Here is a 23,252-nt window from a genome sequence, read left to right as displayed (position 1 = left end):
TGAGATCAGCTACACCGATTTAACTAATCCGTCTGACGCCCAAAGGTGCGGTGGATCCCCGGTGTTGGTGCGCTACAGAGAAGCCCGGGTAGAACGGACGATCTCGGCCACGCCAGTGGGCAGGAGCTCGCTGCTGTGGGGCTGCTCCTCAACAATGATCATAACACTGCGGGCTCTCTTCGAACAGGGGGTAAGAAACCGTAGTAGCCTCGTCTTGCTGCGGGAGTCTGTACTGGGACGTTTATCCATCGCTGTCCAGGTCGGGGTTTTTTTTTTGCGCGCAGCTTGTCTCTGCAGGGTCTGTACCTACGCAGGGACAAAGATGAATAACGACCGTCCAGGGTTGTGAGGTGGGCGCTGGGAGAATTTAAACTACTCAGCGCTAAGTTAACATAATTTTATCTCATGTCCTTACTCAGTCACATGCCTTCGCAGGCTCCGTGCAGCGTACGCTGGTGTAGTGTACGCCGGTGTGGGTGAAGGAAGGAACTGATGGATGGACTGTAGATGGTACCCTTTTTCATAATATGCTGTGGATTTCTGCAGAGCATTCATCCTTTACAAATTACCCAACAGCTTACAGGGGATAATAAATATTGACTTCGATTCAATATTATATCTTCTGTTCCGCTACATCAGTGACTATTCCGGGAAAATACGAGTCCAACTTTGAAATAATTTTATTGAAACCACTGTAATATAGCATATATATGATAAATACTGACAGTTTAACTAAGGTAAAATAGAAATTTAAACTAGCATCATTGATGTAAGAAACCCATCATTTACTACGTTGAAAAATGGATAGATAGATAGATAGATAGATAGATAGATAGATAGATAGATAGATAGATAGATAGATAGATAGATAGATAGATAGATAGATAGATAGATAGATAGATAGATAGATAGATAGATTGATTAAAGGAAATATCTTCAGTTCTAGACTATTAAAAATATCCGAATAACCTAACAGACTTGACAAAGGAGGGAAAACAGTATAAAAAACTATGAATTCCCTTTGCTTGAAGCTGTTCCAGAGCTTCACTTCATACCTTCACGTCATACCCCTGTGAAGGATTTGCAACAAGGTCAGTTTTAGGAAGAGGTTGGGATCTGTTTCCAAGGTGTTTTGTTTTGGACACTATTCTGTCTGACCTGTGTGTTCAGTGATCCACACAGCCTGGAACTTCCACTGTCTTTATGGCTGTGTGGGTAAATTGTATGACATTCACTTTGATTATTCACTTTTCATTACAAACTGAAAGCTGGAAATCACATTTCTGCATTGCTGAGCTTTGTTGACTGGAAGTATGATCATTATTTTTAGGGCTCTGATTAATTTCCCTTAACAATAGAATATTTATTAATTTTCGGCACTGCCACTGTGTTCATAACGAGTATAAAGCATGCAGAATAAATATATTTTTCAAACGGAAGTTGGCCAAAACTATTTTTAAATAGCTGGATACATAAGCGGAAGCGAGGATGGATGTAGGAGGAGGAGGTGGGTGTGTCTCTGTGCACGAGTGACGTCTTGTTGGTGGGACGCATGCCCCGTGCGCACTGCGCGTCCCGGCCTGTCAGTGGCAGTCAGATGGAAACGTAGGCAATAAATTTGGTGAGGTCATGTATTTTTAAGCCGCGCAGCCGAATAAATGATCATTCAGCGGCGGCATAAACAAATAGCCCGCAGCCCCGGAACGTTTCACCGCTGAACGAGCAGCCGGGGGATCGATAGTTTGATGATTTGATGACAGAGGTAAGAGGAGGATTCGCACCTCCGCTCCTCAGACGTGCTTATTGTTTGGTCGTGGGGGGAGGGTCACAAGTGGCTACGTTCACGCCGCTTCACCGAGCGGCTGTTGTGTTACATTGTAGCCTCACTGATTAACAGAATCCCTCTTGTTTGTTTTAAATGTCGTCAAAGTCTGATAGTCCGTGTACGGTTCGCTCACAGATTCAGGGAGAAGCCGACCGGTGTCATCACCGACTGTGTCAAAATCAGGGCCTGGCTGTCATATCGCGATGTGGCCGTTATTATCACCGTCAGCTATCTCTGCCATCGACTGGACAAGGCAGAGGGGTCGTGTGTCCAAGGTTAACACTCTGACATGGGTTGAAGATGAATAATAGCGGTCCTTCACTCGGTCTCTGTTATTAATGTGTATCGCTGAGGCGCAGCGCGGTCATTTTCTTGTAGTCTTTTTCCGTACATTCTCTGCGCGTATGCGCTGGAAAGCAGGTTGTCTAAACTTTTGATTGAGCATATTTTAAGGTTGCTATATGACAAAAAGTGTCCACGAGGCAAACTCTAATAAACATGTACATGGCTGACATATCCCTTGTGTCTGTTGATGAGTGATGCATGTAAGCTGGGACAATGGGAGATTGTATTCTGCTGTGGTAAATTGCAAATGCTGGTTTTCTTGTGTTCATGTTTATATGTATCGCTAGGAGCTGACTGAATGAAGTATGGACTTTGGAAGCTATTTGTTAAATCGATAGAGTGAAGCAACTTTTTCTTTTTATAGAAAATAAATGGTGAATCATTAGAAGGCAGTGAACTCTGTGAATGACCTGCTGTATTTGTGCTTTTGCAGAAAGCCTGGGGCTGCTCGATGATTCGCAGCACTCTGCATGCCTTTAAATCCGTCCAAACTCCCAGCTTCTTGAGTGCTGCATGAGACTACTAATGTGGCTGCTGCAACCCTTATAAATACTGCAGCTGACACATAACTGCAATCTAGCAGTGAGGCAATTGATTTTAGGGGAATTTGCTGCTGCCACGTGCAGTTCTAGGCATCAATACCGGTTATTTCACATTAGGGACATTGATATTAACACAGTGTGTGACCAAGTATGAATATAGGGCACAAGAAGATATCAAGTGCAATTTCCTCACTGTAATAATCTGGCCCGAATTATCATCACAGATAGCCATTACTGCAAAAAATAATGGCTTAGATCATCCGTCATATGTGCAGCTAATAACTATTCATATCACGGCCATCGCTACATACCAACAGCGGTGCCGTTTAAGCCGTCATAACTTGGATGAGCACAATTGTCTTCCGGTCTGGAATATAAAAAGAAGCAGCATGTCTATTTTCATATTGTGAGGGAGGTGGATGTTATGGACGTCTTTGTGACGTTGGAGGAACAGAAGGAGAGCTGACTCACTTCATTCTGGCAATTATATCCCTCATATGGACTGTCTGTCGGAAGAGTGGAAGAATGAGAATGGGGAGGGTGATTATGTCACTTATGTAAGAACTGAAGAAAGTGAAAGGAAGCTGCTTAGTTTTTCTCCTTTTTTAGGTTTTAGGCGTTTCAGTTTGATGAACATCGTGCGCACCAGTCGGCATCCATGTGTTGTGTATTATCTGGGCTCGCAGTCTCATGGTGGAAACTGACCCAGTTAACATGTGCCCGTGGAGGATCTGCTTGTAGAACTGAGCTGGATTCCTGGGCTGGGGTCCAAACTCAGCGGAATTATCACCGGGCTTGATTTTCCATGTGATAGAGTCACTCTCTGAGTTGCTTCATATGATGAAGTAGACCTCCCCGCGGCCTGCTGTTCTGCCACCACGGCTGACGATATCAAATCTGCCATCTTGGTGCGTTTCAGAGTTTGCTGAGATGAGGAATTGCCCGCAATGCTTTTAGTGTGAAATTCAGCACTCTCTTTTCTCCTTTACTCCTAATCTGCTTTCTCTGGAGCAGGGAAGGACAAGTGGGATATCTATTGTGTAGTTCTGGCTCTGCAAAATATTTAAACGCGTCTCCGTCTCCACAGAGGACATTTTTGGATGCACAGAAGGCAGTAATCAAAGATTTCACCATGAATAAAAACAAGAGAGAAAAGGAGTTCTACAGCGTCGATGTGGGGGACTCAACATTCACCGTGCTGAAGCGATACCAGAATTTAAGACCCATTGGATCAGGAGCACAGGGTATCGTCTGGTGAGTGGTTCAGCCTCATTCTTATTCAGTCAACAGCTGCTTGGAGAAATAGCGGTCACTCTTTCCATTAGTCAACGACAATCTAATTTAATGACACCTTCTGTTACTGATAAAACTAAAATTCAAGCCCACATCAGTTGTAAATTGTGCCACTTTATGTTACAAGCTCAGACCTCGAAGGTGTTGAACTTGAGTATCGTTATTTTTTTATCATGTCTTACACCCATTTATGCTGATTTATGTGCTCTTCAGCTCTGCTTACGACCAAATCCTTGAAAGAAATGTTGCCATCAAGAAGCTGAGCCGGCCGTTTCAAAATCAGACCCACGCCAAGAGGGCGTACAGAGAGCTAGTCCTAATGAAATGTGTCAATCACAAAAATGTAAGTGGGCTAAGTACTCAGATACTTTTCACCAGTAGGAGACATTGTAATGGTTTCAGTGTGTTTGAGTGTGCGTGCGACCCAAGTTGTATTTTATTTTGAAATGCCACGATTTTGATTAATGCAACTTTATACCCGCAGATCATTGGTCTGTTAAATGTATTTACACCACAAAAATCATTCGAAGAATTCCAAGATGTGTAAGTATCAAGTTACACAGGCAGTGTACAATCTAAATATAATAAATCCTGTCACGTGTTTTCTTGAAATGCCTCTTTAGCTTAAACTGTAAATGGTTTCCGCTCCGTCAGATACTTGGTGATGGAGCTGATGGATGCCAACCTGTGCCAGGTCATACAGATGGAGCTAGACCACGAGAGGCTCTCCTATCTGCTCTATCAGATGTTGTGCGGAATAAAACACCTCCATGCTGCCGGCATCATTCACAGGGTAAGCATCAGCTGGCCATGAACACACACACTAATGCCAGGGAGTGTTCTGACCTGTTAAACCTGCTGTGATACTTGACGCTGAGGTGTTAGGGCAAACGGTCATCCGGCACGCCTTTAAGTGGTGAATGCAGTCTTTCAATACAGTTTTAATGACTAAACCCCAACAGAAATCGGATTACTTCATAATTATATTGTTATTATAAAGCATATGTTGTTATAGCTACTAAATGACAGAGCAAACATTCCTAATAAAACATCTTTGAACAAAATCCTGATTTTCTATCCGTTCTTGTAAGCTGATACAGACTTCTCACCTCCTCTGACGATGGAAGCTGAATCATTTTCTCATATGGATCAGTGAGAAGCAGGTGTGAAATGAATGGGTGCGCTGTGATTTACAAGAGCAACGCATCAGTGCTGCAAGAAACATGCAGCCAAGTGTGCTTGTGGCACCGATACCTGACAATTGCCGCTTACTGACACGAGTATTGATCAAACATTGTTCAAGAAAGAAGCATTATTTTCTCCTTAGCATGAAACATCAGCCTGTTGCCATGAGATTTATGTGAAAGTAAGGAAAGCATCTCAGTAAACACGTCTGCCTTTTGTTGAAACGGAGAAGGAGGTTCTAAGCCTTTTTGCTTGTTTGCTCCTCTGTAGGACCTCAAGCCCAGTAATATTGTCGTCAAGTCAGACTGCACACTAAAGATTTTAGACTTCGGCTTGGCTCGGACAGCTGCGACGGGCCTCCTGATGACACCGTATGTAGTTACACGGTACTACAGAGCACCTGAGGTTATCCTGGGCATGGGCTACCAAGCCAATGGTGGGTGATTTCCTTTGTGCTGTATCTTATTAGTCTACACCGTCTGCCTTTTTAGATTTTCAGTGTAAAAAAATGAACTTCCGTTGCACCATAGTATGAGGCTTTAGAGATAAATCTTGCTTGCTTTAAGCTGCATGCTTCTTTACACAAAGGGAAATTGCTTGCTAACTCACCTTTTATATATAACTAACCTGTTGCTGTGCATTCTCCTTACCTCTTATTGGCTTTGTTCAGTGGACATATGGTCAGTGGGCTGCATACTAGCGGAAATGGTTCGGCATAAAATCCTTTTCCCAGGAAGGGACTGTATCCTTGTGTCTTTTAAATTCTTCCTCGCCGTTTTTTTTAACAGTCTTTTATAAAGTTTCTGTCAGATTTTTCTCTGTTTCATCATCACGTCATTAACTGTCTGTTCAACAATGCTTTCTCCCACTCGAGCTCACCCACATCCGGCTGTCGCGGCTTCGCTTCTGTTCTAATCGCCGCACCTCTTCTGTTCCGTTTTACATTCTTCTCACTTTGTTTTATTTTTGTTCATTTGTGTCCTTTTTTTTCCTTCTCTTCACCGTTTTTGTTTGCATGTCCACCTCCCTGCCATCTAAATGTCCACCTCCAGTGGATGTATGGTCAGTGGGATGCATTGTGGCTGAGATGATCAGGGGAAGTGTGTTGTTCCCTGGCACTGATCGTATCCTTCCCCATCATTGATTTATCACTGTGTCATCACTTCATCTAGTGTGAAGAGATCCACCACCATCCCGAGAGTTTTTCACTCCGCCATTCCACCAACATTACCTCTGTCATTCCTTTGCTGCTTCCACATATCGAGATAAAATGCAGGCAAATCTAGATAATAAATGGTGGTAGCCGGCGAGAGAGTACACACTATAGTTATTTATTGGCTGAATAGAAAAGAAGTGAATAGCCATGCCACCATAGATCCTGTGTGCAGATATGTGAGTAGAGCTGTTAGTGTTTGCACCTCAAAGAAAGCTAAATGTCATGTTGCCCTTATGGTCTTTTGGAGCGTATGTATGTGGCCTTTTCCCTTAACATTTACGCTTCAGACATCGACCAGTGGAACAAGGTAATTGAGCAGCTAGGCACTCCATCTCAGGACTTTCTAATGAAGCTGAACCATTCAGTAAGAACGTACGTAGAAAACAGGCCCCGCTATGCTGGATACAGCTTTGAGAAACTCTTCCCAGATGTTCTCTTCCCTGCCGACTCTGATCACAACAAACTGAAAGGTGGTGTTTCTTGTCATGACTTAAACAACCAATAACTGATTCATCAAATGACATCCTTGTGATCAATAGCACGGGATCTTAATTGCCATCATTTTTTTTGTTAACCCCCACAGCAAGCCAAGCTAGAGATCTCTTATCCAAGATGTTAGTAATTGACGCCTCCAAGCGTATTTCGGTAGACGAGGCCCTGCAGCACCCCTATATTAACGTTTGGTATGATCCAGCTGAAGTGGAAGCGGTAAGTGGATCGCCGATACTGCGTGATTCTTGAATGTGTTACATGAGATTTTAAGTGGAAACTTGGCATCACTCTTGTACCACCAATGTGCCATTTAAACCATTTTTTCGTTCTCAGCCCCCACCAAAGATCCCGGACAAACAACTGGATGAACGGGAGCACACCGTGGAAGAGTGGAAAGGTTAGACAGCTTCCTGTGACTGTAAATGTTTGACTCTTAATTTATTATTTACCTGCCAGACAGAAGCCACACAGAAGTGAACCAGAAAGCTATGATGTTTGAAAGTGATACTTAGTATGATGTGCACGCTGTGGCAAATTACCAGGTGGTCAGAGTTTGTGATAAGGATGTTATGAATGGTGACCTAATCAATTTCTATTAAAATAAAGCACAAAAAAACATATCCAAAGAGATCCAGTAGAGCAGGATTGACTGTATAAATGCAAAGAAACATCAGGTGAAGCTCTGCATCTTTGCCATGGCTGCCAGATGGTGTATTTAGTGACTTTAGACACCTTTTTAAAGCCTCTCAGTTAGTGTTTTCCACTGTGGGAAACCTGACTCTATTGGGCATGAGAGGACTTAAGATTGTGAGTAAATATCACTTTCAGTTATGCAGCAGGATGAGCTCATCCTTATCCCTGCCAGGTGATAATGACCCCTCAATCATTTTTAGAAGGGTCACACCAGCACAGCCAGTCCAAATTAGTAACATGTTGCTATTTGGACCGTACAGTATGCAGTACACTCCAGCTATACGGGAAAGCATATGATGATTCCTCTTTCCCTCCCACCAGATTGAATGAAAACAAATTTCCTTTTTTTTGCAGAGCTGATTTATAAGGAAGTGAGTGAATGGGAGGAATGGAAAAGGAACGGAGTTATAAGAGGCCAGCCGTCTCCTTTAGGTGAGTGATCTTGAGAACTTAGGGAGATAAGAAGGTGGAAAGGATTCATCTGCAATATTTTTTTTTCACATAATGTTTGTTTATCAGATAACAAGACAAGTTGTAGTTTCATAAGATTCAGACACCCACTCTCTGTGCATGACTGAGTAATGCACAAATGGTTTATTAGCAAAGCCAGTGAGACATCAGGATGGACTGCACTGATATATCTTGGCTTTCTAGTCTTACTGACCTCTTAGAGGGCTATACAGTACGAGCTGAAGAGAGTGGGATTGACCCACTTAACCTCCCGAGCCAAAGTAAATGATGCACATCCTGCTTGCCCAGTCCCATCCTAATATAAATCATTTGTAGCAGAAAGTAGCTTATTTTCTTGTAAAAGACCAGAAAATATCACTAACCTGTGTATTTTTGACGAAACGTAGGCGTTGATGTGTGTTTTTCGCAGCACAGGTGCAGCAGTGATTGACAGCCCTCCTCAGCCCACATCTTCCTCTTCCTCTTCGGCCAACGACATCTCGTCCATGTCCACAGAGCCCACTGACCCAAGCAGTGACCCCACCATGACCTCGGAAACAGACAGCAGCTTAGACGGTCACACCTCTTTGGGCGCGCTGGCCTGCTGCAGATAACGTTAGACACGCGGTGCACATACACGCGAACAACGCGGAAATGTCCTTTCTCATCAGCGTGTGTGATGGGAGAGGGTTTAGGCCAATGAAACTTGTCATGTTAGTTTGTAGAGCCGTGCTTTTTAATGTACAGATTGTCCCCCCATATAAAGCTGTAAATGACTGTGGTTTGCAATTGTATCATTATTACTGTATTTTTGCTGCAGAGAGTTTTGATGTGAAACTGTGATGTATGTTATGAAAGAGATGGATCTGATTTTTTTTTCTTCTTTTTTTAGCTAGTACTACAAATTCAGATGCCATACCGTTAGCACTACCATTATGTTGAGTATATTTTTGTATAGTTTTTTCTTTTTGGGTGGGGGGTGGGTTGGGTGGGGCATTTGAATGAACACTAATTCTGTCTAACAGTAAACTATAGCACACTTGATCTTGGATCTTGATGCAAACCGATGATTTTATTTTGATATTGTTCCTCATCTTGTAGAAAGTGCCCCTTGCTGCATCCAAGTTAGCATATTTATAGCAAACAGTCTAACGGTCAATGCCCTGACACTGACCTTTTTTTTGTTACTATAGCGTACTGTAAACTGATTGTATTCTGACTAGTTCTTTTACTTAGATGTAATTTGTAGTTGACGGTCTGTTGGATGAGCAAGAGCTGGATGAAAAGAGAGCGAGTAGAAATGTAGAATGAGTCGATGATTACTGTGAGCGCTGTAACAACCCTACTGGCTAGATTGAGTGCTGTTTTGGGGACATCACCAGACACCAAGTCTAAATTAGTCACTTTATCCTACTGTCTGATATTATCTACAGCTGTCTGATATTTAAGATATTTAATTTAAGTGCCCTTACTCAATTCCATGATTTTTAGTTCTCTTCCATTGCCGATGCTCCTCTCTTCTGTGGTGCATCTTTCTGAGTTCTACCTCACACATGCACTCATTCAAACATGTTTGTGAAGAAACAGTATCTTGGCACACATCATTTTGAAAGAAATGCAAAAAAGTATATATTTTTTTCTGTATTGTTTTCTGTATTTATTTATTTATTTGTTTATTTCAAGCTAGGATGCATTGTATGTAATGTACATTTAATCCAGAAGCACTATTTATATGCATTTTGTTTTCTGTGCAGTATAGTTCATGGATTAGTAAAGTTAGTGACAGATCTGTACATTTTACTGTAGATTGCACTGTACTTATGCTTTCAGAGAGTTGGGAAACAGACATTTGCTTTTGCCAGGATAACTTTTTGTAAGGCTCAAATTCCCAAAATGTCCTTTTTGCCTGATTTTTTTTTTCATGGTAGGGCACTCCAGGCAGTAACCCCTAGCATCAGCTCCCAAAATGCACTTTGGGGAATGTGACGCTGTCCTGACTCTTGGCCACAATTCAACTTTTTATTTTTTTTTTATTTTTTTGCTCCTCCTTCATTGTCCTTAGAAATAAAACCAATAGAAGAGACTAAGCAGGATTTTGCCTCTGAGTAAATCTGATATTAGTGCAGGTACACGTGGGGAAAAAAGAGCCATTCAGCACTACTGGTACAATGCATTCTTCTGATTGGCCAAACACTGTCAGCAACGAGTTAACCTTTTATGGTGTCTTTTGGGAAGGTCACTTGCCTCACTAACAGACCAAATATATACATCAGAAAATGGAAACTGTCAACCTTCAACTCCTGCAAATAAAAGAGTTGAATTTTAACGTCTCACATTATTCTTTCTTTTACTAAAAGCTTACCTTTCTTTCTAGAATATCAGCATCAACAATAACGTATCTATGTATTATGTACCTCATAATTTTTAGTAAGGCCTTTTCTGGTTTCTTACAAGGAAATTTCAATTGCTAATTAAATGACCTATGGTGTATAACAGCAAGGAATGACAAATAAGAGGTGCTTGGTCCAGAGGAGTTCTTGTTTGGCACCGGCACTGGTCAGTGTAGGCACAAGAGAGCTGTACTAAAAGATGGCAATTAGTACTGCGCTAGAGGTATTTGGTCTTCAAAGCTTTGGGGCTGGTTGGGCGTCCCAGTAACTGAGCTCCTCCTCCACTGATGGACCAGATGAAGGCAGGCTGGTCTGGTCTATTTGGTCCGTGTTGCTCCTGTAGTTAGATCTCCGAGGGTTTTGAAGAATTCCTCCATCTCTTGCTGAAGGAGAATGTTGCGATTTTCTGCATCTTGATGAGCCCGCTCTGAGTTCCTGAGTCGGATCTCCAGCATGTGAAACTTCTTCTTCTCCTGGTCTAGCTCCTCCTCGAGGCGGTTTATCTGGGACTGGTAGTTGGAACAGGACTCTTCCAACCTCAAATGAAATAAATATAATTAATAATAAATATTACATGTATGAATAATAATGAATAAATAAATAATACATTTTGATTTTGAATGGCTATTCTAAACAGAATGACAAATGACTCATTCGTACTTGCGGATACGGACTTCATAGCTCGCCCTCTGTTTCTTCAGTTCCTGCTTGAGCTGGGCCACCTTGCTTGTGGCATCTTCATTTGTTTCTGCAAGATCATCATCTTCATTGCAGCTTGGACTGTGATCCAAAGTATTTGCACAGTCCTTCAACTGTGTGGGCCTCTCTTGACTCGGTTCTAATTTTGTTGCTTTATCACTCCCTTCTGGCTCAGACAATGAAATTTCGTAAGACGTCCAAATGGACGAAGTGTCAGCAGGTAGACTTAGACTGGAGGGGGCCACGTTGTCATAAGCAGACAGTCTGTGGGATTGGTGGAGAGCTCTGTGAGACAAGGATGTTCGAGAAGAATCTTCATCAGAGTCTCTGTGAGAGTCTTTAAGAGTAGTTTCTTTAAGGGAGAGGGTTGAATCCTTTAGCGATACAGTTGAGTCTTTTAGTCTCTCCCCAGATGAGGTGGTACGTCTGTGTGCTCGGAGGGATGACAGACCATTCATTAACCAGTTGCTCCCCCCGGCAGCCGACACGTCCCCTGCAGATCCCCCTATTTTCCCTCTTGGCCCACCTGAGGTTGCACTGCCCTTGAAGGTGGATCTCCAGGAAGGCAATGCTTTAGCCTGTTTGCTAGGGCTAACAGCTGCATCGCTTCCAACTTTTCCTTCAGTCTTGATGTCTTCCTCTGTCTTGCTTTTGCTCTTCCCTTCAGTCTGACTTTCCTCACCCTTGTCCAGTGTAACAGGGCTCACTGCTGTTACTTTAATGTCTGTAGAAGAAGTGGAAGGTTGGGCTTTTTCATTAGGCATTTTGGAGCTTGTCCCTGAGGGATGTGGGTGGTCAGGGTCTTCTTGTGAAAGCCATTCCACCTTGCACCTTTGGCTCTCCTGGCGCTGTATGGGAACTTTAATCTCTGTTTCTGGCTCCTCACGTTGGTAAAGTCGTGAGTGTTCACTAATCAGCACAGTCATTAGGTGCTGCACCTGCGTACTTCCTGTTTAGAATGGCAAACAAAAATACAACAAATTTCTCAAGTTATCTTGAAACTTTGTACACACTGATTGAAATTCATGCTTTTATTCACAAATTTGCATTAAATTAGCAAAGATCGATGTGCTCTCTAACCCTCCATCATGGTGACTGGATCCTCCACTCTGGGCCGAAGGATATTAGGTCCAAACACAGTGGCCAGGTTCTGAACACTCATCTTATTCTCATTGGAGTGAGACTGCACCTCATCCAGAAACCTGAACAGACACAACCAAAAGCAAAACTTATTTTCATATAATCATCAGTGCTAAGCTTTGCTAAAGCTGGCTTTAAAAAATAATCAGGTTGGATGATTGAGAGGTCTCATTGTGACTGGTGCGTGGGATTTTTTTTCCATAATGTAAGGAGTTAGAGAAGATATGCAATTATGCACAGTGATGTCACTTCCCCTGATGAAGACAATGTGGGTGTAATGAATGTCTCTGGTTTGATAAGCTGACAAATCATCAGTTGTGAAGCCGTGAAGGCAGAATAATGAGTCCCATCCCAATGACATCAGCACTGATATATATATATAGGTGACAAGATACACTTTACGTACTTGCAGATGTACTCAAGGAGGTTGTAGTTGACCTGAGGAAGTGATTTCACCTGTTTGCCGAGCTCTGTAATACCCTTGGAAAAAAGTAGATGTTTATTGCTAAGAACAGATTTTGAAATGTACCAGTAAAGTCTTAAGTAGACAATTCAATACCATTTCTTTATCCTTGGTAAGAAGCTGAGCGCAAGAGAGAAACTGTGTGTATTTGGAGAATGGGATTATAGGCTCTGGCAGCTCTCGTATGTACAGCTTTAACAGTGATGCCACTGTGTGGACGTCTGTGGAACTGAAAGAGAAAAGGACTGCACAATATAGAGTACTATTCCATACAGATAATAGCTTAGCATACTGTTGTGGATAAAATTCCCCCTCCCACTGCCTCACCTGTCAAACACTGGCTTCTCACCGCGGTCAAAGGCATCCTGCAGTTCTCTAACATGATTGGTCTGTCCGGGGGCCCTGAAAAGGCCTTCCTCCTTGAGTCCATTTTCACGGATGAAGCATACACACTGCTCAACCAGCACAGGGACTAGTCTCTGAGGGCCACATTGGGATTCATACAACATTGTCTCCTCTAGGTGCTGCCCAAAGACACCTTCAGTCACAAAACCAAGAAATTCATGTGACTAATAGCTCAAAAATTTTCTTATGCAAACCCCGTATCCCTTTTTTAAGGCATGCAGACCCTTCTGTGTTCATGTGTGTCTATATTAGGACATTTTAAAGACTCAAACCTCCACCAAGTGGAGCCCATATAGCTCTACGTATGGCTCTGACCCATTCTTCCATGTCGCTCTGGGAGCTGGCCATCAGCAGGAATGATTCATGGCTTATACCAGTTCGATCCTTTTCTCCAGCCCCTGCTGAAAAGAAAGCCATGCTTCAATTTTGTCTTGGTCCCTATGGAATAATGACTAGCACATTTCAAATTCACTATTAATCATATGGAATCAAACACAAAACAGATAGCACCTCTGCAAATTAGATTGCAAGTGACTTTGCAGAATTACTTTGTTTACAGATCCAGCTGCTAACATCAATATCAGTATTCTCAATAACCTCATTAGCTCAAGCGCCCCTGTAAAGTACAAAGACACAATCATGCAGCTCTGCCTTTTCTTCCTCTGGGTGAACACAGCTTGATGCCACCCGGGATGACATTTCAGTTTGACATTTAGTTCATTTCAGCACAGCTTTGATTACCCTATGTGGAATTCTCTCCCGCTGTACCCCTTTGCCTTTGAAGAGGTGGAAATACTCAGCAGAGATAAAAGCATAAAACTTAACTCACATATTTTAGAAAAAGCAATACAAAACACAGGATTTGAAAAGTGGGTTTAGCAAGGATTGCACATGGCTCATTGTGGAGAATACATATTAGTACCCGCATTCATTGCTAAGTCCTGCACTGTGGTGCATAGTGTGTTGTGTGTGAGAGACAAACAACCCAGAAAGAGAAGGCTTCCCATGGGACACCAGCAACTGCAGCATGCTTTTCACTCTTTTCTCTCTCTGTCCTGGACCTTTCCTCACATGTGTTTTCACACTGTTTTTTTCAACTAGACAGTCTTTTCCTACAAGGTCACATGAGACTGAGGGCAGTGTATTTGCACATAATAAACCATTTATTACAAACTCTACATTTTTATTGCCAGCCATTTTCCTAAAATAAATGTGTTTTATATATTTCTGGAACAGCTAAATTGAATGTATGAGGGAAAAAAATCCACTTATATTCCAATGGAAATTTGATATTCATGCTTCTGTAAAAAGAAATGAAACAGCTGATTTTAGGTAAGGTGGTAAATAAACAAAAGTAAAGTACTCCATAAAAAAATTAAAGTACATTTGGATATTAATATTTAAATCCATTGAGCAGCAGGAAGGTGTTCATGGTAAAAAGAAAGTACACCCCCTTTTAAATTGGGATTTTATGCATCTAGATATGATAAAAAAGAATCTGCATGTCTTAAAATTATGTAAATACAACCTCAGATGAACTACAAAACTGTGTTGTTATTTATTTAACACGTGCTAAGCCATAATGCAGAGGCAGTGTGTCAAAAATTAAGTGCACCCTTACTACTTTGATAGGAATTAAGGAGGTAAGTAAGAGCCAGGTACTGCTGATCAAATCTATTTAATTTCCTGATCATCAGACAGTGATCATCTAGAAAGTAGATGTTTGGCAGTTTGCTTCTGTGGAGGATTCAGATATTAACCAACACAATGCCTAGGAGGAAATATGTCACTAATGATCTTAGAGATGCAATTGTTGATTTTCAAACAATTTGAAGTCTATTATTTTACAGTTAGAAAGATTATTCCGAAGGGGAAAACGTTTAAGACCTTTGCCAGCCTTCCCCAGAAGTCGAAGTCCCAGTAAATTCACCCAATGGTCGGACCATGAAATACTCAGAGAAACTGAAAACAAACAAACAAAAACCTTAAGAGATAAGACTCTACAGGCCTCAGTTAGCATGTTAACAGTTAAAGTTCATGACAGTAGAATGACCTGTCCGAACAGTTGCCAATAAAAAGCATCTTATTTCCAAAAAGAGCATTGCAGCTTGACTTAGGAGGGTTAAAAACCTTCTTTGAACAGACAAAATCAAACACAGCATTTTAGCACAAACTGTCAAGCCCAGTGGTGGATTGTGATTTGGGCTTATTTTGCAGCCAGAGGACCTGAGGTCAAATGTGAGGTCATCAATCTGAAAGATAAAGCTTAGATGAAGCAGCAAATCTACAAGAAAATGGTTGAAAATAAAAAGAATCAAAGTGTGAAATGTCCCAGTCAAGGTCGAGACCTCAACCATGAAATACTGTGGAGGGATCTCAAGCATGCTGTGGACAAATGAATGCCCACAAACCTCGATGAGCTGAAGCAATGTTGTAAAGAAGAGTGGGACACAATTCTTTGACAATAATTTAGGACACTGATAAAATCATACAAGAAATAATAACGTGAAGTTATTATTGCTAAAAGTGGTTTTACAAGATCATGTCAATGTGAATCACATAGTTTTTATACACTGCTTTGGCATTTTGGATTCATTTTGGTTAAAGAAATAATCATGTAATATGTATGTGTTGTTGTTGTTCACTTCAGGTTGTATTGAAATGGTTTTAGACCTCGTTAAGGATCAGATTATTATTATTTTTATCACATCGTGATATATGAAGCCTTAGAATTAACAAAGTAAAAACTGTAATATCTACATAGAGTACAGTGGCTCAAACATACACCTAGTGAATGCATTTAGCATTATCAGTATCAAAAGTAAAAGTGCTCACTGTGTACGAAAATGGCCCCAGTCCGGGATACATTATATTCTAATTACATTAATTATTAATGCATGCATTACTGGAGGATCTTGCTTTTACGTTTAGTTGCAGTGGGGCACATTTATTTACAGCTGGGTACTTTTATCTGTTAGAATTCATTGCACTTTAAGCTCATTGTAAGCATGATTTATGTATATCTATATATAGTGACATTTTGAACAATGACATCAGGGAGGCATCTTAATGTCCTAAAATCATTCTTCACTGTGACCATCTAAAACTACCAGATGGTACAAGAGATACTTGGATCAGCACAGGTTAAACAGAGGTTTGCTGCATGTATAGTCTGATCACAATTTTAAGCAACACAGAGAAAAGTACCGCTAGGTAAAACATAAAGTTTGACTTAAAAATCTAAAGGGAGCCAAGTGCGAAGTTTTCTATTTGGCACTCGGTGCTAAACAGATTGTTCAGCATCTCTTGAACAAGGCTTATTTACTTACTTGTTTCCTTATATAACAGAACTGTCACTATGCCAACTCACCTGGAACTATTTCAAAAAGGTGGCGGCCAGGCTCGTCCTGATTGGCAGGCACCTCATTGACCTGACTACCCTGTAGAGGAATACAACCCTGCCGGAGAAAGGCGAGGAAGGTGTGAGATATCAGAGGTTCTGGACAAGGGCGTGTAGTGAATGTTAAATATTATGGAGCGCTGAGTACACGGGACTCTGGGCAATTGTCCAACAGAGGGAGGCAATGATGATGGAGGGAGGAATGACTCAGGGAAACATCTCTTCATCTACTTATCCTACTGGTGCTTCCTGATGTACTAGCATTTTTGATCCTTTCAGCACAGATAGGGTCAAAGGTCAAAAACTAAGTGCTTCAGACACAACCACAGGGTAGGTAGTTACCACATAATCAGTGTATGTGTCAGGGCAGTAACAACACGCTATGGCTTTAATGGAGACTGTGGGGAGGTCTTAATGGAGCTGATTTTCTGTGTTAAAGATAATGATATTTACCCAGCCATAGCTCGACACCAAGTATTTCATTTAGCAAACAGTTTTTAAAAAAAACAACACACGGTCACTTTTATTTCACTTGGCTATTTAAGAGAATGGAAAACACATTTGGTTTTATTTTAGTTGAAAAACACAGTCGAGTGATCAGTTTTGGGTTCTAAATACTAATCGGATCAGTTCAAGAAGTTGGCTCAGATGTTTCAGGGGGAATACGATGGAATATAACAGAGCAGCCTTGCAACAGGTGTCAATATCTCATATGTGCTATTTTGCAATACCTGTGCTTTGCTTTCATCCTGATCCTTGTAGAAATACAGAGCTTCGGTCCTCAGGACAAACCAGCGCAGCTGCCAGTTTTTCATGATACTCCGCTGTCTCTTGAGCCAGCCCGCCTTCAGCGCTTTCTCATGATCCAGAGGAGAACAGGGCCTGGAAACCCTTGTCAACTCTCCGAGAACCATGCTTTTGGACCGCGCTGCATGGGTACACACATTGAGATCAGAAAAAGAGTGACAGAGACAGTATTCCACAAAGACACGGGATATGTAATTTTCTAAATCTTTCTTTGTAGTCTCCCTCGGGTACCGCTAAGCCCACAGCATGGGCCATGCATCAAGATTTCATCTGAATTCAGCCTACAAAGGGAATGCCTCCATTTCACTGCAAAGCCATCTTGTTTTAAGAAACTCGTCTATTTCTGTACATGTTTTAATTTGTTTCAGATATTAACAAGGGCATCCATTATTTCCAGTCTCATTGCTATACATAGACAGGTTTTGCTTTGGATCAGACTGTGCTTTGACTGCTACAGCCGGAATTAAAATATGGATTATATATTAGCATCTGTATGCCAAAGGAATGGAGCAAAAACTGTGACAGTAGAGCGATCCCTGGGGAGTCAACCAGCAAGAGAAAAGAGAGAGATAAACACAAGGCACAGGCAGAGGGGAGAAGAGAGAAATCAATGGCATCTTTTTTCCTTGTTAATTGCATTTTGCTTTCTGCTGAGGACAGCAGGGAAGGTATCTTTAAAGGCCTGGACAGAGATCTCTCTTTCCTTTCCCTCTCCTGTTTCTTCTCTTCATCTCTCTCTTCCTCTCCCTCCCTCTCTCTTTCTCTCGCTCTGTTATCAGCTCTCTGTCTGGACTCCTCATTTCTATTTCTCCCCTTGCTGGACATCCTTCCTTTGCAGAGTCATGATTGCTGAGAAGGAAGAAGAATGACTGTGTGAAGCAGTCATTTCCAAAATGACAGCTGAAGCAGGCTCATCAAGGTTTATAAATACAGCAGATATAATGTAACCGTGTCTCATACTTCTATATAAAAACAAAACAAAACAAAACACATAGAAAGTAAAGCTTAAAAATTGTATTACTGAAGTAAAGTACAGCATCTTCAGCAGTATTTGAGTGAATGTAAGCCTTGAACAGAACTATAGTCATACGTTCTGGTGCAAACATGACAGCTATACATCCGCCCACCGTAGTATCAAAAGTAAAAGGGCTCACGCTGGTTAAGATTATTAATGGTGCATTACTGTAGCGTTTTGCTGTTTGGTTTCATTTTTGGTTGCAGTGAAGCTGACTGAAACTATTTTATTCACCACTGAGTAGTTTGCAATTTAAGCCGATTGTAAGTGTTGTAAAGGTATATATAAACAGTTTAATCTAAAGTAACAAGGTCTCACTGTGGTGGTAGCAACAGTAGTGGTATTTGAATATATTCTATGAGGTTTTACCTTGTGGATAGCTGCTCCAACCTTTAAATGATTGAAATGTAAATTATTTATGTATTATTGAAATAATTCAGTTATTAATATAAAATGTATTATATGTCATTACCATTTGAATGAGATAAGGGTGCAATAATACATTTATTAGTGATGATGATAAACACAGCTCAGTTCACAATGGTTTTCCTCTCAATTTTGAATCTATGGTATCTCAAAAGGACCACATAATATTTGCTAAAGCCCTTATGTTATCCACTCAAATGTTTCAGTAATCATCCAACTATACAGATAATAGAGAAGCTTCATCTACATCATTCACAGTTTTGTAAATGTCTTCCAGCATAACAGAGTAGGATCCAGACCCAGCTCTGAGATGCTGTTTGAATTTGCCCTAAAAGATGCTGCATAAAAGGGTCAGTGGAGAGCAGAGCTGGGAATCTAATCAAAGGAGGATACCATTACAGCAAATGAGAGATGGCAAGCGCACAAGACATGGCAAGCAACTACAGCTACTGCACTCTCTGACTGTATTCGTGAAGGAGAAAGAGGAGGCACTTCTCCACCCCATCATCTTTTATGATCCGATTTTTACGGCTGGTCTAGAACAAGTGATCAGCTGCCAGGGGGGAAACGAAGGAACATCTTCGCCTAAAGACACAGAAAAATGAAGCTTCACGAAGAAGATGTATCGGAACAGCAATTTCAATAATAATCATTTTTTCCTCAAATTAAGGTGGCAGCTGTCACAACTGCCCGTGGCACCTGCAACAGTGTGCCAAACTGTGTGTTATCTAGCAACCGCTTGCTATGAAGAGCACAGGAAGTATTTATACACTGCATCATGATGATCTCGGTGGCAGGAGCTGTTCCTCTGATTTACAGCTTCCATATTAATCTTCACAATATCATGTGAGAGGAACATATATTTGGTGTCCCAACTTCTGTGGTCACAAATGGATTTTACCCAGCATTAGAGGAACTATGTTTGAGAGTGAGCTGTTGGGATTTACAGGGGCAGAGAGTCACGCATTCCTCCCAATTGGATCTCTGTCACCTGCCAAAAACCCACAGCCGAATAGCTGGGGGAAACCTTGAACAGAGATACAGTCATGCGTTCAGGTGCACACGTCAGAATACAAGTGATTTTGAGACTGATAATTATCTTCCCAGCACCGATGCTTACTACAACGTGCCTCATCTCCATCAGAATTAAATCTTCTAGGAATAAGGGTAGTGTAATCACCTGAGGAAGACATGTCGGATTACATCACCCTATAGTAGAGCCTGTTAACACTCAGTGAGCTCTCCACAGAACAGCTGAAGCCACTACACTCAGGATCATGCAAGAAAATGAATCAAATTGCTAGTAAAATGCTCACTAGGATGCAAGGACACACTGCTCTGCATGTCATTATCAGTGAAAGCACTAATGACAGTATTGATGATAGACAATGAAAAAGACAGCAGACTAAGCTCTGCAGCAGCAGCAAGTTAAATAAAAAAGGAAAAGAAAAAAGAAGCAGAAAGCAGCAAGAAAGGAAGGCAAGACAGAAAAATGAAGCCAGGATGAAGGATGGAGGAAAGGGAGGAGGGACTGTGCTTACCCCGGCGTGCCTGTTTTATCTTGGGGCTCAGCATGGTTACCGTTGCTATACTGCTCCTTCTCACAGAGACATGACCGCATCCCTCTGTTCACACACTATTCCTCACATACACGCTCTACCGGCTCCTCTCGCTGTTGCCTCGCCCTGTTACTCCTCATCCTCTTCGAGCATCTCTCTCCCTGGCTCACAGTCTTGCACTCTGTCTGATTTTACACTCACACACACATACACATACACACACACACACACACACACTTAACCTCACACTCTCCTCTGGATCCCCTCTTTCCTTTACGTCTGACTCCCCCTCTCTGTCCCACTGGCCCAGTACGCTGTTGTTCCTTACATACCTAGAGCCCTGCCTACTCTCTCCCTCTCTTTCTCTTTGGTCTGTCTCTTTATCAGTCACTCTGCCTTCTGCTGCACACTCTCAGTATCAATTTCTCACCATCTATAAATACGTCTGGCTTGGTGTCCTCTGTCTTGTCATCCTTTTCTGTGTTTTTAGCTTCGCTATTGCTCCACAGTCTTCACAATCCCCACAGCTGGTTGTGGAGATTTGATTATGGGCTCATGTGAACCCTGATGTACAACCTCAGATCAATATATTTGATTCCACTGACATCAGTCTCACCACTAAGTGTTATGATGCAGTGAAAGTAGATGTGACACCGCGATGTCGACGTATAGCTGTAAATCTCAGAAGTTTTGCTGATATCTTTAAATGGAATTAAATACATTCAACCCCTGTGACAAGCAGGCATTTAGAAATGTAACATTTATTCAGCTGTTTTAAGACTTTAGAATAGACATATAAAAAAACTGCAATGTATGTGAAAATGTCTGGATATCCTTCTAGTTCTAAATTCATCAACATCAACTTTTTTTCCTAAGGACATCTTCAGAACTTCACGATTTTTCTATTTCTTCAGACCTGAAGAAGCACCTACCGCTGACTCCCCTGAGGTCCTGAGTCAGCCGAGCACCTGGTGAGGATCTAAAAATGAAGCTTATTGATGCACAACAATCAGAGACAAGTTATAAAAAGGTTTCAATTTCCTCTGTCTGAAAATGTCATTAAAAATGTCACTTAGAGGAAGTCAAGACAAGAACTAGAAATCCATTAATAACCTTTAGAAAAAACTGTCTGCTTGGGAGGAGAGATGGTGCATCATCCACAGCCACAAGTCAGTGTATGAAGTTTGTAAGGCAACATCTTGATCTGACAGCTATTATCAGATAAAGTAAAATTAAGTCACAATCACTCGGACTTTGGAGAAAAGTCCATTAGACTTTTCAAAAGCATTAGAGCAGTGGATCCACATAAAGTGGAAAACACTGAAATCCACTTAGAAAGCTTTTCCCCTGTCAGGAGATTAAACTGAGGCCAATCTTGCTGGGAGGCAACATCCCCATCCACTGGACCGCCCTAACATTAACATTTTAAAAGAATGTCTTTTTAAATCTCTGTGTTTTTTGTGTGTTTTTTTAAAGTATGTAAGCTTTGACCATATAATCCATCGCAGACATTTGGCAGAACAGATTTTGGGTGGACATATGTTCAAATCAAACAAAACTGTATTGTAAACACTCATATTAAGTATCCTGTTTCACTCAGGGTGAGATTTACAGTCGGACAGTAAATGCCAAACTACCTCAATCACTCAGTAATTTGTGTGGTAAAAACCAAAAGTCTCGAGGGTGTGATGTTCTTGTTCCTGTTCAGCTTGTTCTAAGGTTGTAGTCTGTTTAAAAGCCTCCAAATCATGAAATCAAGAGGGTGGATGAGACCAATATACATTACAGAGACACTGTAAGAAGAAAGAGCTGACTGAGATTTCTGTAACAGTCCGTTATTTACAAATGACACCAAACGTTAGGACTTTATGAAGGAGAAGCATTTGTAATAACATAACTTTGGCCATAGAAACAGCTTAAACTCTCACAGGCAGTACAAGGATCACACAGATGGATACAGAAACACTGATGAAAAAGACAAAACAAAATTACTACTTAACTTCATTTGAGAGCTCAGATGAAGTTAAGCTTAAAATAAATAATCAGCTTGTATTATATGGTGACATTCAACACAAAACAAGTTAAAAACTGAGCTTTACCTGCTAGTTCCTTTGCTTTGTCACTGATATATGGAGTCCTGTTAGGATTCATGGCATTGAACTTGTGTGCACCGTAGGTATCCTTCTCCACCGGGGCCATCTCTAGAGCCATAACACAAGCAAGCAAGCACATTCAGGCTCTAAACAATGACAATACTGAAGTCTCAGTCCTCTGCTTAATAGCCAATCTCCAAGAAACAAATCAAATGACATTCACATGCTCACAGAAAAGGGACCACTATAGTTGCTATCAGTAACGCCTCTGACTTGTCTCTCAGGAATGCTGATGTGAACAGACGGTGATAGAGGGAAGGAAATAGAGACTGTCATGCGAGCATTACTTGCCATGTCGTCTTGGATGGATAGACCGGACGACTCTCTCTCTCTGGAGCCAGACTCTCCGTGCAGCGAAAAAAAAAAAAAAGTCACACTGTCTGAGGCATCTGCAGTGATAGGTACTGCTTTATAGGGAAATAACACACAGCTGTGGGGTTCTCCCACTGTCCTTGTCCTCATTTTTAGTCTGTCTCTCACTCAGGAAGTGAGCTGGCCCGATGAAGAAGTGAAAACTGCTGACTTGTGTACAAAAATAATATTAGTTTCTCCTTTAAATGGCATCACTGTACTGCTCGTATCACTAACAAGACAGCAAAATAAAGCGCTGTAAATGGTTTTCCAATATGTAAATCAAGGGGGTGATGTCAGGTCAGAAAATTGTGTGAAACATATTTTCTTACAGCATAAAAACATCGTCAGTATAAATAAAATAAATTGGGATATCAAGTGGCAACCAGCTGGAGATGAAATC

At 41.4% G+C, this 23,252-nt stretch overlaps 2 protein-coding genes across 11 annotated transcripts; one reads left to right on the top strand and one right to left on the bottom strand.

Moving 5' to 3' along the window:
* The first annotated feature begins 34 nt into the window (after positions 1-34).
* Positions 35-10,367, top strand: mapk8a (mitogen-activated protein kinase 8a). 7 transcript variants are annotated; one of them, XM_026189058.2, is made up of 12 exons: positions 35-190; positions 3,800-3,966; positions 4,219-4,348; positions 4,490-4,548; positions 4,660-4,798; positions 5,461-5,626; positions 5,861-5,932; positions 6,694-6,876; positions 6,990-7,114; positions 7,232-7,295; positions 7,946-8,023; positions 8,477-10,367. In XM_026189058.2, exons 1-12 carry the CDS (start codon positions 155-157, stop codon positions 8,653-8,655), a joined length of 1,398 nt encoding a protein of 465 aa, XP_026044843.1. In that variant the 5' UTR covers positions 35-154; the 3' UTR covers positions 8,656-10,367. The 7 variants fall into 7 exon arrangements, with proteins under 7 accessions (XP_026044843.1, XP_026044842.1, XP_026044841.1 ...); XM_026189057.2 differs by having other exon boundaries at positions 8,472-8,631; XM_026189056.2 differs by having other exon boundaries at positions 8,449-8,631.
* arhgap22a (Rho GTPase activating protein 22a) lies at positions 9,674-23,151 on the bottom strand. 4 transcript variants are annotated; one of them, XM_026189046.2, is made up of 10 exons: positions 22,445-23,151; positions 17,270-17,466; positions 16,509-16,596; positions 13,411-13,539; positions 13,061-13,271; positions 12,830-12,962; positions 12,677-12,750; positions 12,211-12,332; positions 11,092-12,079; positions 9,674-10,968 (listed from the first exon to the last, which is right to left on the bottom strand). In XM_026189046.2, exons 1-10 carry the CDS (start codon positions 22,575-22,577, stop codon positions 10,749-10,751), a joined length of 2,295 nt encoding a protein of 764 aa, XP_026044831.1. In that variant the 5' UTR covers positions 22,578-23,151; the 3' UTR covers positions 9,674-10,748. The 4 variants fall into 4 exon arrangements, with proteins under 4 accessions (XP_026044831.1, XP_026044832.1, XP_080144419.1 ...); XM_026189047.2 differs by having other exon boundaries at positions 13,411-13,536; XM_080288293.1 differs by lacking the exon at positions 22,445-23,151 and adding an exon at positions 20,328-20,816 and having other exon boundaries at positions 13,411-13,536.
* Positions 23,152-23,252: the final 101 nt, after the last annotated feature.

Source organism: Astatotilapia calliptera, chromosome 13, assembly GCF_964374335.1.
Source record: "Astatotilapia calliptera chromosome 13, fAstCal68.1, whole genome shotgun sequence".
Lineage (NCBI taxonomy): Eukaryota > Metazoa > Chordata > Actinopteri > Cichliformes > Cichlidae > Astatotilapia > Astatotilapia calliptera.
The sequence above is the reverse complement of the archived record's forward strand: the minus strand, read 5'-3'. Positions and strand labels throughout refer to the sequence as shown.